Genomic DNA, 15,797 nt, shown 5'->3' with positions numbered 1-15,797 from the left:
TACAGGAACACGAGTGTGGGCTATTATTGGGAGCAAACTGATCTTGGTCATCTCTCTAAGAGGTGAGAGGTTTCTGTTTCAGGTATTCTGTATTTAATCTCTGTATGGGTTTGGTCGTTCAGTGGTTATGTTACTAGACTAGTTATACAGAGGCCTGGACTAATGATTCAGAGGATGAGAGTTCAAATCCCTCCATGGCACACCCAGAATTTAAATTCAGTTTATTAAATAAAAATCTGGAAATATAAAGTTGGTTCCAATAAAAGTGACGCTGAAGCTGTTGGATTGTTGTAAAACCCCAACTGGTTCACGAATATCCCTTTAGGGAAGGAAACCTGCCATCCTTACCCAGTCTGGTCTCTATGTGACTCCAGTCCCACAATAACCTGGTTGACTTTTAACTGTCCTCTGACTTGCTCGGCCACTTCAATCAGAATCAAACCATGAGAAAAAAAAGACTAAAATTGAACAGATCACTGTATGTGACCCAGTTATGGAATCAGGAAACAACAAAGACCCACCCAGCCCAGTGGACTCTGCAATATCCCCTCACTAACATCTGGGGACTAGTGTCCATGCTGGGAGAGCTGGGTGATATAGTCATACTCACTGATGGAAGGAGTTAACAGTGTTATCAAGCTGCCCCCCCTCAGCTGATGAATCAGTACTCCTGCATGTTGAATGCCACTTGGAGGAAGCACTGAGGGTAGCGAGGACACAGAATGTACTGAGTGAGGTCTTCAATGTCCATCATTAAGGCTGGGTCAGTAATAGCACCACTGACTGAGCAGACTGAGCCCTGAAGGACAGAGCTGTCAAACTGGGTGATGGAAGGAGTTAATGGAGCTATCAAGCTGCACTCACTCTCCAGCAAAGAGCTCTATCCATCTCCAGATGTTGGGGAGGTGGGGCCCATCACACCTCTCAGGCAGCCTTTACAAGACCCAGTGCACTTGCCTTGAAAGTGTATCCCAGTAGACCCAGGATCCTGGGGGGATTCTCTCTACAGGGGGATGTAGGCTGCTGGGAATGATCCTGCTCAGGGTAACTCTGGAAAACTTCCATTCTACTCCCCCCACAGTTAATGCAATCCTGTTGGATTTTTCACTTTGCCGACCCTGTTCCTGATCCTTCCCGATCAGTTTGACCCAAATCCCGTTCCTCCCAGGATGTGTTTCCCTAAAGCCCGATAGAGTCTTTGAACATTTCTGCAGTTTGTTTCACACACAGTACTAAACACATGTTGTTTTCTTTAGAACACACACAGGTACCAGGTAAATCTGTTTCTAAGCTACTGCATGTGTTTTCAGCTCTTACATTTGAACATGCTGCAGAGACAGGTAGTAACATTAGAATGTTTGAAATGCTGTGTGATATTTCACCATAGAATGATTCTGTGAGAGTGAGTGGTGTGGGTCACTGTTACCTGTAACTGGCCCTTAAACTACTTGGAATTGTTATTTCTGTTTTTTGAATCTCACCTTCCTGTCCCTCAGATACAGAAGTGAGGATTCCTGCTTCCCACTAGCATTAGTGTCTCTGGAATCCTGTGTGGAAAGTCTTGGTACAATTTTAACCGAACCCTCCTATTGGGAAACTGACGGGATTGTGTGTAACACTGGTTGAAGTCAGTGGGGAGTAATATTGACCTGGGTGTAAATCAGCGTTCCACCCAATCCCGTGGCTTTCCTTTCCTGATTTAATTAAAATTCCCGCTCTATTTCAGCGGACTGTTGGGTTTAACTGGAGGGAGGTTGCTGCTGGTCAGTGTCCAGTTATGTCGATTGGAAAGCATGTATCCATCACATTGTGGGACAGTGTGTGCGTGAAAGGAGCTGTGGGGTGGCCTGGTGTGTGTGTGTGATTATTGGTATCTAACCTCCCACGTCCCTCCAGGACTAGGATTAACCAGGGATCTGTTTGTACTGGGGTTGGTTCTGAAACACTAGGTGCTGAAGGTCTCTGCTGTTAGTTTTGTGAGTGTGTCCCAGTCTGTTAATGTCTTCATTCTGTCCATAGATTCTGGACTCTCTACTGGAGCAAGAGTGGGATTGGGAATCGGAATTCCTGTTCTTCTTGTTGCTGTAATTGTGGTTTTCATATTCCAAACACGGCAAAGATGGTGAGTTCTAGAATGTTCCACGGCTCCCATTGTTAATTCCAGTTTAGTTTTATTACATTTAGTGTTGTGGAAAGGTTGTGTACAGCGATACACTTTGAGCTGCCTGTGCTCATCTCTCTGGCCTCTTGACCATCCCCTGATTTCCATCACTCCACCATTGGCGGTCGTGATGTCAGCTGCCTGGGCCCTAAGCTCTGGAATTCCCTCCGTAAACCTCTCCTTTTCAGGCGCTCTTTAAAACCTACCACCTTTTGATCAAGACTTTGGTCACCTGTCCTAATATCTCCTTATGTGGCTCACGCTTTCCCCTGTTAGGCACCTTTGGACAATAAGGCTGCTATATAAATGCAAGTTCTTGCTCAATCTCAGCACCCTGTGACCCGGCCATCAGTGGTTTCCATCACTGGGGCAGCCATCTTGGATTTCCTTGTCTCCTTCAACATCCCCATCTCCCTGCCCACCTCTCGCCCACCCAGCGGTGGGGAGGGGAGATTATTACAGACTCTCTAACTCTGTCCTCTGACTCTCCATCGCGATATTTCTGTGTCTGTTAACCTGTTTGGTCACTGCTGGATTGGGCTTGAGCACATCAAGGAATATCCTGTCCATCTGTGGCTCCTCTCAATCCTTCAGGATCAGTCTGGAGAGCCCGGACACTCCCAACCTCCTCGTGTCTGATCTGATCCCCATCATCTTGAGCTCAGTGTTAACCGAGATCCTCATCAATTCTTCTTCTCCAATATTGAGGGTGAGCTGGCATTTTTCTATTTGTCTGGTGCCTCGGTCAGCACAGCTCTTATGGAGTGTCCAGCTCTTGCCCATTGCCTCCCCTATGAGCCTCCTCTCCTCTACACTCTGTGCTCCATCACCGTGCAGCTCCTGTGACCCATTTTCCAGCTGCTATTGGTACCCAGGATGTTGAGTGTAATTTAATCGGTCTGTGCTCCTGAACGGCTCCTTTACACACTTGTCCAAAGTGTTGGATTCTTTTAATGTCACCTGAACTCTGCTGGTTTTTCTCTCCTAGGAATCGACAGTCGAACAATCGAAATGAAGCATCTAAGGATGTTCCTTTGACAGAGGTGACCTGTCCAGATGAAACACGGGGCCTTGTGACAACAGCACCTGAGCATCAGGATGAAGCGGCTGGAAAAGAAAACCTTCTGGGGAACGGGACTGTCCAGCACCGACTGAGTTTCCCCAGCATTGAGCCTGTGTCAGGGAGGGGAAAATCAGCCCAGAATGGATGATTGTTACATATGAACGTATAACCCTCTGCGCTGTGGAGGCTCCCCCCCCAACACCACCACTGCCCTGCAGGGGCCAGCCCTCCCCCCATCACTCTCTCTCCCCCCACCCACAATGAGGCACCGTGGACTACGTGCTGAGGGATGTATTAGAGCTTGGGGGCAGCCGCCACAAAGGCGCAATGGGGAAAGGTCGCTGTCTAAGACCTTTCAGCTACAGTGCACCGAGGGGCTGGGAATTGTATAGACCCCTCGGGCTGTACGATTCAGACGGAAAGTATACAGTGAATACTAAATATATCATCATTGTATTGAAGCACCTCAGAGTGTTAACATGATGTATGTCGATAAAGTGAACAGCTTTGCACTGTCTGACTCTCTGTAATGACCATATTGAAATGTCTGTAATATTGATTCCATTGAAACACCTCATGTCCTGTGTGGAAAAGTGGAATATGATTGCATTTTTTGTGATGGCCATTTCGAAATGCCTTGTAATGTTTTTTCAAATATTTTATGAAAGTATATTGTTCCAAATAAAAATTTTGTATTTTATATTTTCAAAATGAAGTCAAAACAGGTCTGTGGGTCTGGATTTTTAATTTCATATGTTTCCCAGTTGGAGGGGATTCTGATCCTCCAGACAACCCTCAGAGAGAAATTTCTCATTTCTGTCTTAAATGGGCAACCTCTTATTTTTAAACCATGAGCCCCAAGTTCTAGATTCTCCCACAAGAGGAAACATCCTCTCCACATCCACCCTGTCAAGACCCCTCAGGATCTTACTCTTCGAGTCCGTCCAACCCACCCATTCCAGGTATTGGTCTGGTAAACCTTCTCTGAACTGCTTCCAACGCATTTACATCCTTCCTTAAATAAGGAGACCATTCAGTGCTTCCTTGTGGAGATCATAGTTCAGGACTGAAATCAGAATCACTTCCCACTGACAATGAGTCCTTGTCACCAACTTGTCATCAGTGAGTCTGAGATGATAATTTCAGAATATCCAAATCGACAGGAGATCAGGAAAAGGAATTGACCAATTTGGTGTTTTAGGGACATTTATTTATTACACTGAATAAGTTCAATAATGTATTGGTACTTACAATTGTATTTTGGACACTATTAAGTTTATACAAAAGTTCCCTGCCTTCCATGATCTTTACTGTCATCAGTGTAGAACATGATCTTGGAGAGTTTCCCAATGCAGCTGCAGTTGGTGGCTTTGGCTTGGTGGGTGCGGGGGGTGGGATTACGAGGTTCGGGACTCTCCCTGGATGAACATCCTGTGTCACCAGCTGCTCTCCTTTGGTGGATCTGGTCAATTCTTCCACAGGACCTCCACGCCTAGAATCGGGGAGAGATTGGTGCCTTCTCTCCACCCAGAAACTGAACTGGACTAGCCATATAAACACTGTGGCTACAAGAGCAGGCCAGGGGCTGGGAATCCTGCGGTGAGTAACTCACCTCCTGACTCCCCAAAGTCTGTCCACCATCTACAAGGCACAAGTCAGGAGTCTCTGATGGAAACTCTCCACTTGCCCTGGATGAGTGTAGCTCCCACAACACTCAAGAAGCTGGACACCGTCCAGGACAAAGCAGCCCGCTTGATGGCACCCCTTTTACAAATATTCACTCTCTCCACTACCGACACACATTTGCAGCAGTATGTACCATCTACAAGATGCACTGGAGAAACTCTGTGACCTCTTCCAACCCCGTATAACCCTCCCTATCCTTGTAACCTCCTCCAGCCCCTACAACTGTCCCTATCCCTTTAACCTCCTCCTGCCCATACAAACCTCCCTATCTCTTTAACCTCTTCCAACCCCCTATAACCCTCCCTATCTCTGTAAACTCTTCCAACCCTTATAACCCTTCCTATCTCTATAACCTCCTCCAGCCCCTGCAACCCTCCCTATCTTTGTAACCTCCTCCAGCCCCTACAACCGTCCCTATCTCTGTAACCTCCTCCAGCCCCTACAACCGTCCCTATCCCTTTAACCTCCTCCAGCCCATACAAACCTCCCTATCTCTGTAAACTCTTCCAACCCTTATAACCCTCTCTATCTCTGTAACTTCCTTCAGCTTCTGTAACCCTCCCTATCTCTGTAACCTCTTCCAGCCACAACAACCCTCCAAAATCTCTGCGCTCCTTTCAGCCCCTTGAGCATCCCCCGATTTCCATCGCTCCAACATTGGCGGCCGTGCCTTCAGCTGCCTGGGGCCCTAAACTCTGGAATTCCCATCCTAATCCTCTATCTCCCTTCCTTTAAGATGCCCCTTAAAAACTTCATTGTCTAAGCTTTTAGTCCCTAGTATCTGCTTAGGTGGCTCTGGAAAAACTTTTGACTCATTTACAAAACCCTGATGTGCATAGGGGAACTTTTTTGCAGTATTAATGGCGCTATATAAATGCAAGTTGTTTTTTGTTGTTGTTCCTGTATTAAAGGAGTTCAGCCATTAGATGGCGCTGCTGATCCAAATTTAAAACTGAGCAGCGGCGCCACCAGGTGGGCAAAGGGCGGTATTGCAGAGACAACTTCAGCAACTTTGAAAACAGAGACTTGCATTTCTCTGGCGCCTTCACCTTCCCAGGATGGCTAAAGCTTTTCACAGCCAATTAAATACTTTTCCAAAAGTATGTTCGCTGTAGTAATGTAGGAAACGTGGCGGCCAATTTTCGGACAGCAAGCTCCCACAAACATCAATGTGATAATGATCCAGATCAGGTTTTTTAGTGATGTTGGTTGAGGGGTAAATATTGGCCCCAGGACACCGGGGAGACCTTCCCCCTGCTCTTCTTCCAAATAGTGGCCGTGGGATCTTTTACACGCACTAAGAAGGCAGATGGGGATCTCGTTTTAAAATTTCACCTGAAGGCCAACATCTCCTTTGGCACCGACCCTCCGACAGCGCGGCACCCCCTCAGTGTTGATGGGGGGAAGCGGGTTTGGAGAGGCACCGGGAGGTAGGGGGCTGGTTGGAGAGGAGCCAGGGTCATGGGGTGGGGAGAGGAAGCAAGGGCAGATGGCGGGGGAGAAGAGAAGGAGTGGGTGGAGGGGAGAGATGGAGTAGGGGGGGGGAGAGAGGGAATGGGGGGGGATAGAGGGAGTGGGGGGGGGAAGAGAGGGAGTGGGGGAGAAGAGAGGGAGTTGGGGGAAGGGTGGGAGTTGGGGGAAGAGAGGGAGTTGGGGGGAAGAGAGGGAGTGGGGGGGAAGAGAGGGAGTGGGGGGCAAGAGAGGGAGTGGGGGAAGGGAAGGAGTTGGGGGAAGAGAGGGAGTTGGGGGAAGAGAGGGAGTGGGGTGGAGAGAGGGAGTGGGGGTGAAGAGAGGGAGTGGGGGGGAAGAGAGGGAGTGGGGGGGAAGAGAGGGAGTTGGGGGAAGAGAGGCAGTGGAGGAAGAGGGGGAGTGGGGGAAGAGACGGAGTGACGGGGAAGAGCGGGAGTGGGGGGGAAGATCGGGAGTGGGGGGGAAGAGAGGGAGTGGGGGAAGAGAGGGAGTGGGGGGGAAGAGAGGGAGTTGGGGGAAGAGAGGGAGTTGGGGGAAGAAAAGGAGTGGGGGTGAAGAGAGGGAGTGGGGGGAAGAGAGGGAGTGGGGGGGAAGAGCGGGAGTGGGGGGGAAGAGAGGGAGTGGGGGGGAAGAGGGGGAGTGGGGGGGAAGAGTGGGAGTGGGGGGGAAGAGAGGGAGTTGGGGGAAGAGAGGGAGTTGGGGGAAGAGAGGGAGTTGGGGGAAGAAAGGGAGTGGGGGTGAAGAGAGGGAGTGGGGGGAAGAGAGGGAGTGAGGGGTAGAGAGGGAATGGGGGACGAGTGGGAGTTGGGGGAAGAAAGGGAGTGGGGGTGAAGAGAGGGAGTGGGGGTGAAGAGAGGAAGTGGGGGGAAGAGAGGGAGTGGGGGGGGGAAGAGAGGGAGTGAGGGAAGAGAGGGTGTGGGGGAAGAGGGGGAGTGGGGGAAGAGGGGGAATGGGGGGAAGAGAGGGAGTGGGGGAAGAGAGGGAGTGGGAGAAGAGTAGTAGTGGGGGAAGAGAGGGAGTGGAGACTCTCTGTAATGACCATATTGAAATGTCTGTAATATTGATTCCATTGAAACACCTCATGACCTTTTTGGAAAAGTGGAATATGATTGGCCATCACAAAACATGCATTTTGAAATGCCCCCTTAGCACCCACCCTCCGACAGCGCAGCGCCCCCTCAGTACTGACCCTCCGACAGCGCGGAGCCCCTCAGTACTGACCCTGCGACAGCGCGGAGCCCCCTCAGTACTGACCCTCCGACAGCGCGGAGCCCCCTCAGTACTGACCCTCCGACAGCGCGGAGCCCCCTCAGTACTGACCCTCCGACAGCGCGGAGCCCCCTCAGTACTGACCCTCGAACAGGAGAATGTGTTAATAGCAGAACGAGGGTTTGCAGTCGGTGAAAGAACAACATGGAAGAAGTGACAGATGGACCTTTGGGGTGGGGAGAGGGGACATTGGAAGCAAGAAGGATAGCAAGTGGGGTAAAAAAGGGGATAAATCAATGAATAAAAATGAGCTAAAACAATAAAAGCACTTTCATGACTGGAAGTTGTTGAACTCCATGTTAAGTCTGCTGTTTCTCCAGTTTGCTGTTCTGCTTTGGTGGCTCGGGTCAATTCTTCCACAAGTCCTCCAACCCTGCAATTGGGGAGAAATTGGTGCCTTCTCTCCACCCAGAAACTGAACTGGAATAGCATATAAACACTGTGGCTACAAGAGCAGGCCAGGGGCTGGGAATCCTGCGGTGAGTAACTCACCTCCTGACTCCTCAAAGTCTGTCCACCATCTACAAGGCACAAGTCAGGAGTGTGATGGAATACTCCCCACTAGCCCTGGATGAGTGCAGCTCCCACAACACTCAAGACGCTCGACACCATCCAGGACAAAGCAGCCCCGCTTGATTGGCACCCCATCCACAAATGTTCACTTTCTCCACCACCGACGCACTGTAGCAGCAGCGTGTGTACCATCTACAAGATGTACTGGAGAAACTCACCAAGGCTCCTTAGACAGCACCTTCCAAACCCACCACCATTACCATCTAGAAGGACAAGGGCAGCAGATAGTTGGGAAGACCACCACCTGGAAGTTCCCCTCCATGCCACTCACCGTCCTGACTTGCAAATCCATCGGCCGTTCCTTCACTGTCGCTGGGTCAAAATCCTGGAGCTCCCTCCCTGACAGCGCTGTGGGTGTTCCTACACCACATGGACTGCAGCAGTTCAAGGAGGCAGCTCATCACCACCTTCTAAAGGGGCAATTAGTGACGGGCAATAAATGCTGGCCCGGCCAATGACGCCCACATGAATGAATTAAAAAATCCCACTCCCTCCCCCACCCTGACGAGTGACCAGTTTGTTCCATGAAAGTCCCAAAGTGCCTCAGCTGATGAACACATGGAGTTGTCCAAAAGGAGGAAATCAGTATTCCAATCTTTACAGAAACTCACATCACCCTGGGAATGTTGTTTGAACAAAATGGTTTAATTTATTTTACACAAAAGAAAAAAGAAATTTAATGAGACATTCAGAATAAGCCATTTAACTCGCGCTTAACTGACGGTCAATAAATACTGAGTTTTATAAAAGTTTCTCCCATTCACCAGTTGGGGAGCAGTAACACTGTGTTGGTCCGCTGTGATTTTTCTCCAATATCTGTAAAGACTTGGAGAGACATGAACTGGGTGAGGGTCTGGGTAAGGGGCTTCCACTCGCCCCACTGGGGAGCTTGTGTCCCTGGGTTACTGGGGTGGAAACACAAGTCACTGTTTGAGGGTGGGAATGGGCAATGGCAGCAGGACAGCAGACCAGAGGATCACTGTGTTAACACACTGCGGCCTTTGGTGTGAATTAACACAGCAAGCTCATTCAGGAGGCCATTCAGAGATAGGGACCCTTACCCTAACCTGGGAGAAAGATACAAGAACATGGGAATAACTATTCCCACATTAAGGAAGAACAGCTAAAAAATCCCAGGGATCCAGAGTTGTTCCTCAACATCTCATCCTCAGGAAACAATTCCCCAAATCCCTTTTAAACAATTTTTGGATTTAAAAAATTTAAATTGCTCAATGTATATTGCACAGAAAACACACTCTTTTGAGTGCTAGAGTTTGTCCTAATGTCTTCAGCAATCCATTCGCCAGGCACCTTCTGGAGCCTCACTCAGTGGATGTTGATGGGCTATTTGGCTATGATAAGCATCACAGCTAAGTTTCTTACTCAAGAGAGGCTCTGAGATTTCAACGGGAGCGAATGGAGAGTGATCAGCAGCAGCAAATAAAATAAAAGTGCAAAAACATTAAATATTCCACAAGCCAGATAGATGATAATTTAACAAATACATATTAACAGAGACTCTGGGGTATTTCACACACTCCCCCTGTAAACATGATAAATAACAATCACCTGTCAGGCAATGTGGACACACCTCATATTTTCAAAGATACCTGAGTTTTTAGTACAGATTTATAATACAGAGACGGCTTCAATTATATATAAAGTATACACAGACCCACAGGAGCAGCAGTGTAAACCCGACAAACACACATAGGCAGTGTGGGCCTTACACACACACGTGAGTAGTGAATGTTATATACAGCAACATTTCTCTCTGACTCATTCACACTCACACACCTCGCTCACACACACACACCGCGCTCACACACACACACAGCTCAGCCACTTGCAAACATGCCCATGGGTGTTAGAATGGAGCAGTTAAGCACAGGGTTGGCACAGCTCAGTGTGAGCGAGGTATCCGATCCCTCTGCTAGCCAGGACCTTCATCACTTGTGCCTTTTGCCGATCTTCGAGCAGTGGGCCTGCACCTGAGGCAGGAGGAAGCCTGGGCGAGGTTGCAGGGCCTTGTCCAGTCCGGGTATCAAGTAGTAGCTGATGAGGGGGACGGGTTGGTAGAATGTGGCATACTGCACCGGCTTGTGAGGGTACAGAGGCCACGCAGCAGTGCACTGGGAGAAACTTCCAGAAACCTAAGGGAAAAAATTATTGAATCAATTAAACATGACAAATCACACACACAAGCTCCATTTAATCCCCAGCCCCGTCTCCACAGGCCACGTGCAAGGACCTGCATTCCTCTAGCACCTTTCCCCACCTCAGGACGTCCCAAAGTGTTTCACAGCCAATGAAGTAATTTATGTGAAGTGTGGTCACTGTTGTAAATAGAGGAAATGTGGGCAGCCAACTATTGCACAGCCAGTTCCCACAGATAGAAAGAGAGACAGACTGTGTTCGGGAGGGAGTGAGTGAGTTTAGGGAGGGAATTCCAGAGTTTAGGGCCCCCAGGCAGCTGAAGACATGGCCGCCAATGGCAGAGCGATGGGAAGCGGGGGATGGTCAAGAGGCCGGAATTGGAGGAGCGCAGAGATCTCGGAGGGTTGTAGGGGCTGGAAGAGGTTACAGAGATAGGGAGGGTTGTAGGGGCTGGAGGAGATTACGGAGATAGGGAGGGTTGTAGGGGCTGGAGGGGGTTACAGAGATAGGGTTGTAGGGGCTGGAGGAGGTTACAGAGATAGGGAGGGTTGTAGGGGTTGGAAAAAGTTACAGAGATAGGGTTGTAGGGGCTGGAGGAGGTTACAGAGATAGGGATGGTTGGGGCTGGAGGAGGTTATGGTGATAGGGAGGGTTGGGGCTGGAGGAGGTTATGGTGATAGGGAGGGTTGTACTTGCTGGAGGAGGTTACAGAGATAGGGTTGTAGGGGCTGGAGGAGGTTACAGAGATAGGGTTGTAGGGGCTGGAGGAGGTTACAGAGATAGGGTTGTAGGGGCTGGAGGAGGTTACGGAGATAGGGAGGGTTCCAGGGGTTTATAGAAATAGGGAGGGGTGAGGAAGGATTTGAAATAAGGATGAAATTTTTTTTTAAAAACGGAGGTGTTGCTGGACCAGGAGCCAGTGTAGGTCAGTGAGCGACAGGATAGTGATGGTTGAACGGGACTCAATGTGAGTTGGGTCTGGGGGCAGTTGAATTTTTGATGAGTTTCCAGGGGTAGAAGGTGGGAGATTGGCCCGGAGAGTATTGGAACCATTCACTCCGACCCCTCCCAGCACTGGGTGCTCAATGTTCTCTTTACCTTGCCAGTAGCTTCAGCTGTTTTTGCTGCAGTTTCCTTCACTGTTTGACCTTTGGCATGTTCCCCTTCATCTGACGAAGTCTCCGAGTGGCAGTCAGGTGTGCTGCACTCCGAGGACGCGCTGCCTTGCTCAGAGTCTAACGATGCCGCCCTCCTGGAGTCTTGTCCAAACTGAGCGACAGTGAAAGGCAGACTCCCATCACTACACCTGCAGGAATTTCAAATGAAGATTTAGTGGGAATCGGGTCAGGCAGCAACACGCGAGACACAGCCACTAACAACCTGGTATAAACAACAAACACCCACACAAACTGGCAGAACACAGCCGAGGGAAGGTTTACCGTACAGTGAAGGAGAGACAGAGAGTACAGCAGTGAGAGAGAGAGACAGACAGACACAATTCCCCCTTTGGAAGTTCCTGTTGAATCTGCATCCACCCCCCTTTCAGGCAGCGCCTTCCAGATCACAACAACTCGCTGTGTAAAAAAAATTCTCATCTCCCCCTCTGGTTCCGATTCCCTTCAATCTGTGTCCCTCTGGTTACCGACCCTCCTGCCACTGGAAACACTTTCTCCTTATTGACTCTATCCAAACCCCCTCATGATTTTGAACGTCTCGATTCAATCTCCCCCTTAACCTTCTCTGCTCTAAGGAGAACAATCCCAGCTTCCCCAGTCTCTCCACATGAACTGAAGTCCCTCTTCCCTGGCGCCATTCGAGTCAATCTCCCCCTCACCCTCCCCAAGGCCTCGCCTTCCCTCCTAAAGTGTGAGGCAGTGGGAATCGGACACAATTCTCCAGATGAGCTCCTTGTGTTTGTCTCTGCGGTGACTGTGTTGCTAAACCGTCCAGGTGAAGACTTACCTGCAGCACACCTCCTGGGGATCAATCCACAACGTAATCTCTTTGGGCAGTCTCAACTGGTTATATTCCAGATCACAGTCTTGACAAGCGAGCAACAAGGATGGGTCTGCTTTATGTTTCCTGTTTATCCGAATGCATCTACCAGGGAGAGAAAAAATATACTGAAGGATCCAAGAGGACAGACATTAGACCATCCAGAACCCTACTGGCCCTTTTCCCAAGTTGTACCAAGTCCTGTTCAGCCTTCACCCCGTCACTCACTGACATACATTAGCTCCCAGTCCAACAACGCCTCCATTTTAAAACTTTCATCCTTGTTTTCAAAACTGTCCCCACAACCCTCCCTATCTCTGTCACCTCCTCCAGTCCCTACAACCCTCCCCATCTCTGTAACCTCCTCCAGTCCCTACAACCCTCCCTATCTCTGTAACCTCCTCCAGTCCCTACAACCCTCCCTATCTCTGTAACCTCCTCCAGTCCCCACAACTCTCCCTATCTCTGTAACCTCCTCCAGTCCCTACAACACTCCCTATCTCTGTAACCTCCTCCAGTCCCTACAACCCTCCCTATCTCTGTAACCTCCTCCAGTCCCCACAACCCTCCCCATCTCTGTAACCTCCTCCAGCCCCTACAACTCTCCCTATCTCTGTAACCTCCTCCAGTCCCTACAACCCTCCCTATCTCTGTAACCTCCTCCAGTCCCTACAACCCTCCCCATCTCTGTAACCTCCTCCAGTCCCTACAACCCTCCCTATCTCTGTAACCTCCTCCAGCTTCTATAACCCTCTCTATCCCTGTAACCTCCACCAGCCCCTACAACCCTCCTTATCTCTGTAACCTCCTCAAGTCCCTACAACCTTCCCTATCTCTGTAACCTCCTCCAGTCCCTACAACCCTCCCTATCTCTGTAACCTCCTCCAGTCCCTACTACCCTCCCTATCTCTGTAACCTCCTCCAGCCCCTACAACCCTCCCTATCTCTGTAACCTCCTCCAGCCCCTACAACCCTCCCCATCTCTGTAACCTCCTCCAGCCCCCACAACCCTCCATATCTCTGTAACCTCCTCCAGCCCTTACAACCCTCCCTATCTCTATAACCTCCTCCAGCCCCTACAACCCTCCCTATCTCTGTAACCTCCTCCAGCCCCTACAACCCTCCCTATCTCTGTAACCTCCTCCAGCCCCTACAACCCTATCTATCTCTGTAACTTCCTCCAAGTTTCTATAACCCTCCCTATCTCTGTAACCTCCTCCAGCCCCTACAACCCTCCCTATCTCTGTAACTTCCTCCAAGTTTCTAAAACCCTCCCTATCTCTGTAACCTCCTCCAGCCCGACAACCCTCCAAAATCTCTGCCTTCCTCCAATTGCAGCCCCTTGAGCCTCCCCTGATTTCCATCGCTCCACCATTGGTGGCCGTGCCTTCAGCTGCCTGGGGCCCTAAACTCTGGAATTCCCTCCCGAGACCTCTCCACCTCTATCTCCCTTCCTTTAAGATGCCCCTAAAATTTCATTGTCTCAGCTTTAAAGGGGCTTTAAACGGTTCAGCTGCTCATCCAAATTTAAAACTGAGCAGCGGCGCCCCCAGGTGGGGAAAGGGCGGTATTGCAGGGACAACTTCGAGCAACTTTCAAAACAAAGACAATCAATGAACTCTCTCCTCCATCCCCACCGCCTTTCCGATCCCCCTATTCTCCAATAATTTATATAGATTTTTCTTTTCCCACTATTTCCATTATTTTTAAGTTTATTTCCATCAATTGTTTTATCTCTTACCTTCTAGCCTATTTCGATCCCTTCCCCCCACCCCACCCCCACTAGGGCTACCTGGTACCTTGCTCGTCCTGCTTTCTACCCTTAATGTCCCCATTAGCACATTCCTAAAATAATATCACCACCGTCACCACCTCTTTGCCCTTTAGTCCATGACATCTTTTGGTTATCTCCACCTTATCACTGGCCCTCTATCCAGCTGTACCTGTCCCACCCCCTCTTAAACCAACATATATTTCACCTCTTTTCTATTTTTCCTTAGTTCTGTTGAAGAATCATACGGACTCGAAACGTTAACTGTTTTCCTCTCCGCAGATGCTGCCAGACCTGCTGAGTTTTTCCAGGTATTTTTGTTTTTGTTTTGGATTTCCAGCATCTGCAGTTTTTTTGCTTTTTTCAAAACAAAGACTTGCATTTCTCTGGCGCCTTCACCACCCCAGGATGTCCCAAAACCTTTCACAGCCAATGAAATACTTATTCAAAAGTATGTTCACTGTGTAATGTCGGAGACGTGGCGGCCAATTTGTGCACAGCAAGCTCCCACAAACATTAATGTGGTAATGACCCAGATCATCTGTTTTTTTAGTGATGTTGGTTGAGGGGTAAATATTGGCCCCAGGACCTTCCCCCTGCTCCTCTTCCAAATAGTTGCCGTGGGATCGTTTACACCCACCAAGGAGGCAGACGGGAACTTTGGTTTAAAGTTTCACCTGAAGGCCAGTATCTCCCTTTGGCACCGACCCTCTGACAGCGCGGCGCCCCCTCGGCACTGGCACTGTGGAGTGTCGGCCTGGATTATGGGGCTGAAGTCTCTGGGGTGGAGACTCAAACCCAGGACTTGTTCCATCTGCTCTCACAAGTGGATGGACAATGTCCCTCAGCGCAATGCAAGAAATAGTGAGGAGGGTCCTCCCTGGTGTGCTGTCCAATATTTTATGCTCTTTCAGGGGGAAGCTGGATAAAAACATGGGGCGGGCGGGGGGTAAGGAATAGAAGGATATGGTGATGGGGTGAGATGAACAGGGGGTGGGAGGAGGCTCGTGTGGAGCAGAAACACTGGCGCGGAGCAGATGGGCTGAATGGCCCGTTTCTGTGCTGTAATATTCTAGCCATTGTACTGGGCAGCTCTGCTGTTTGCTTACCTGTATGCTTGTCCTTTGCTGGGATTGGCTGGGTACCAGTGATTCTGGTATTTTCGGTACAGTATCGCAGTGAGCTTCTCCCCAAACTCCTCGATCTTTTCCTGATGTAGCCTGCTGCGATTCCTGACCATGCTGACCAGGAAGGACACTCCGGCTCCGATCTCCTCCTTCATCGTCTCCTGGTGTATCTGCGGGGGGAAGGTGGGGGTGTTTAGAGATTAACCTGTTCAGAGTGTGTTACAGTCGGGGATGTTGGAGTTGGGTGAGGGAGGGGGGTGGGGAGAAGGGTGATGGAATATAGAGATCATGGTCTGGCTGCTGGAATGACCCCTTTGTGTCAACAACATCCCACCCCCACCACCAGCAACTCTTTTACCTGCCCCCCCCCCCACAATAGTGCTGGCTGGCGAGCTATTTGACTGTGGTAGGCATTGCTGACAAGACCCTTCTGGAACACGCACCTGGATACAGACAGACTGTTTCCTCTTGTGTGTGGGGGAGACCAGAACTAGGGACCATCGATATAAGATCATCACTAATAAA

The 15,797-nt window shown here is 49.7% G+C and overlaps 1 protein-coding gene and 2 long non-coding RNA genes across 3 annotated transcripts in view; 1 reads left to right on the top strand and 2 right to left on the bottom strand.

The window, feature by feature from the left end:
• The window catches only part of LOC144671634 (uncharacterized), a 71,747-nt gene extending 66,068 nt beyond the window's left edge, over nucleotides 1-5,679 (bottom strand). The window contains exon 1 of the long non-coding RNA XR_013573973.1: nucleotides 5,605-5,679. This is a non-coding gene — a long non-coding RNA (uncharacterized LOC144671634). The remainder of the gene's footprint in view (nucleotides 1-5,604) is intronic.
• Nucleotides 1-15,797, top strand: part of LOC144671621 (uncharacterized) — a 438,257-nt gene that overhangs the window by 4,594 nt on the left and 417,866 nt on the right. The window lies entirely within an intron of this gene.
• On the bottom strand, nucleotides 10,055-15,427 carry LOC144671604 (protein BTG3-like). Its single transcript, XM_078533619.1, has 4 exons — nucleotides 15,255-15,427; nucleotides 12,342-12,479; nucleotides 11,478-11,685; nucleotides 10,055-10,375 (listed from the first exon to the last, which is right to left on the bottom strand). Exons 1-4 carry the CDS (start codon nucleotides 15,425-15,427, stop codon nucleotides 10,172-10,174), a joined length of 723 nt encoding a protein of 240 aa, XP_078389745.1. The 3' UTR covers nucleotides 10,055-10,171.

Source organism: Cetorhinus maximus, chromosome 33 (assembly GCF_964194155.1).
Source record: "Cetorhinus maximus chromosome 33, sCetMax3.hap1.1, whole genome shotgun sequence".
NCBI lineage: Eukaryota > Metazoa > Chordata > Chondrichthyes > Lamniformes > Cetorhinidae > Cetorhinus > Cetorhinus maximus.
This window is presented reverse-complemented; position numbering and strand designations above follow the sequence as displayed.

What these genes read in the sequence shown, in the direction of transcription:
- LOC144671604 (XM_078533619.1), bottom strand. Translation starts at nt 15,427, where the DNA reads ATGAAGGAGGAGATCGGAGCCGGAGTGTCCTTCCTGGTCAGCATGGTC. An exon ending in AGCAAAGGACAAGCATACAG is followed by an intron (nt 12,480 to 15,254) that starts GTAAGCAAACAG and finishes TCTCCCTGGTAG; the next exon opens with ATGCATTCGGATAAACAGGA. An exon ending in CAGCTGAAGCTACTGGCAAG is followed by an intron (nt 10,376 to 11,477) that starts GTAAAGAGAACA and finishes TTTTTCCCTTAG; the next exon opens with GTTTCTGGAAGTTTCTCCCA.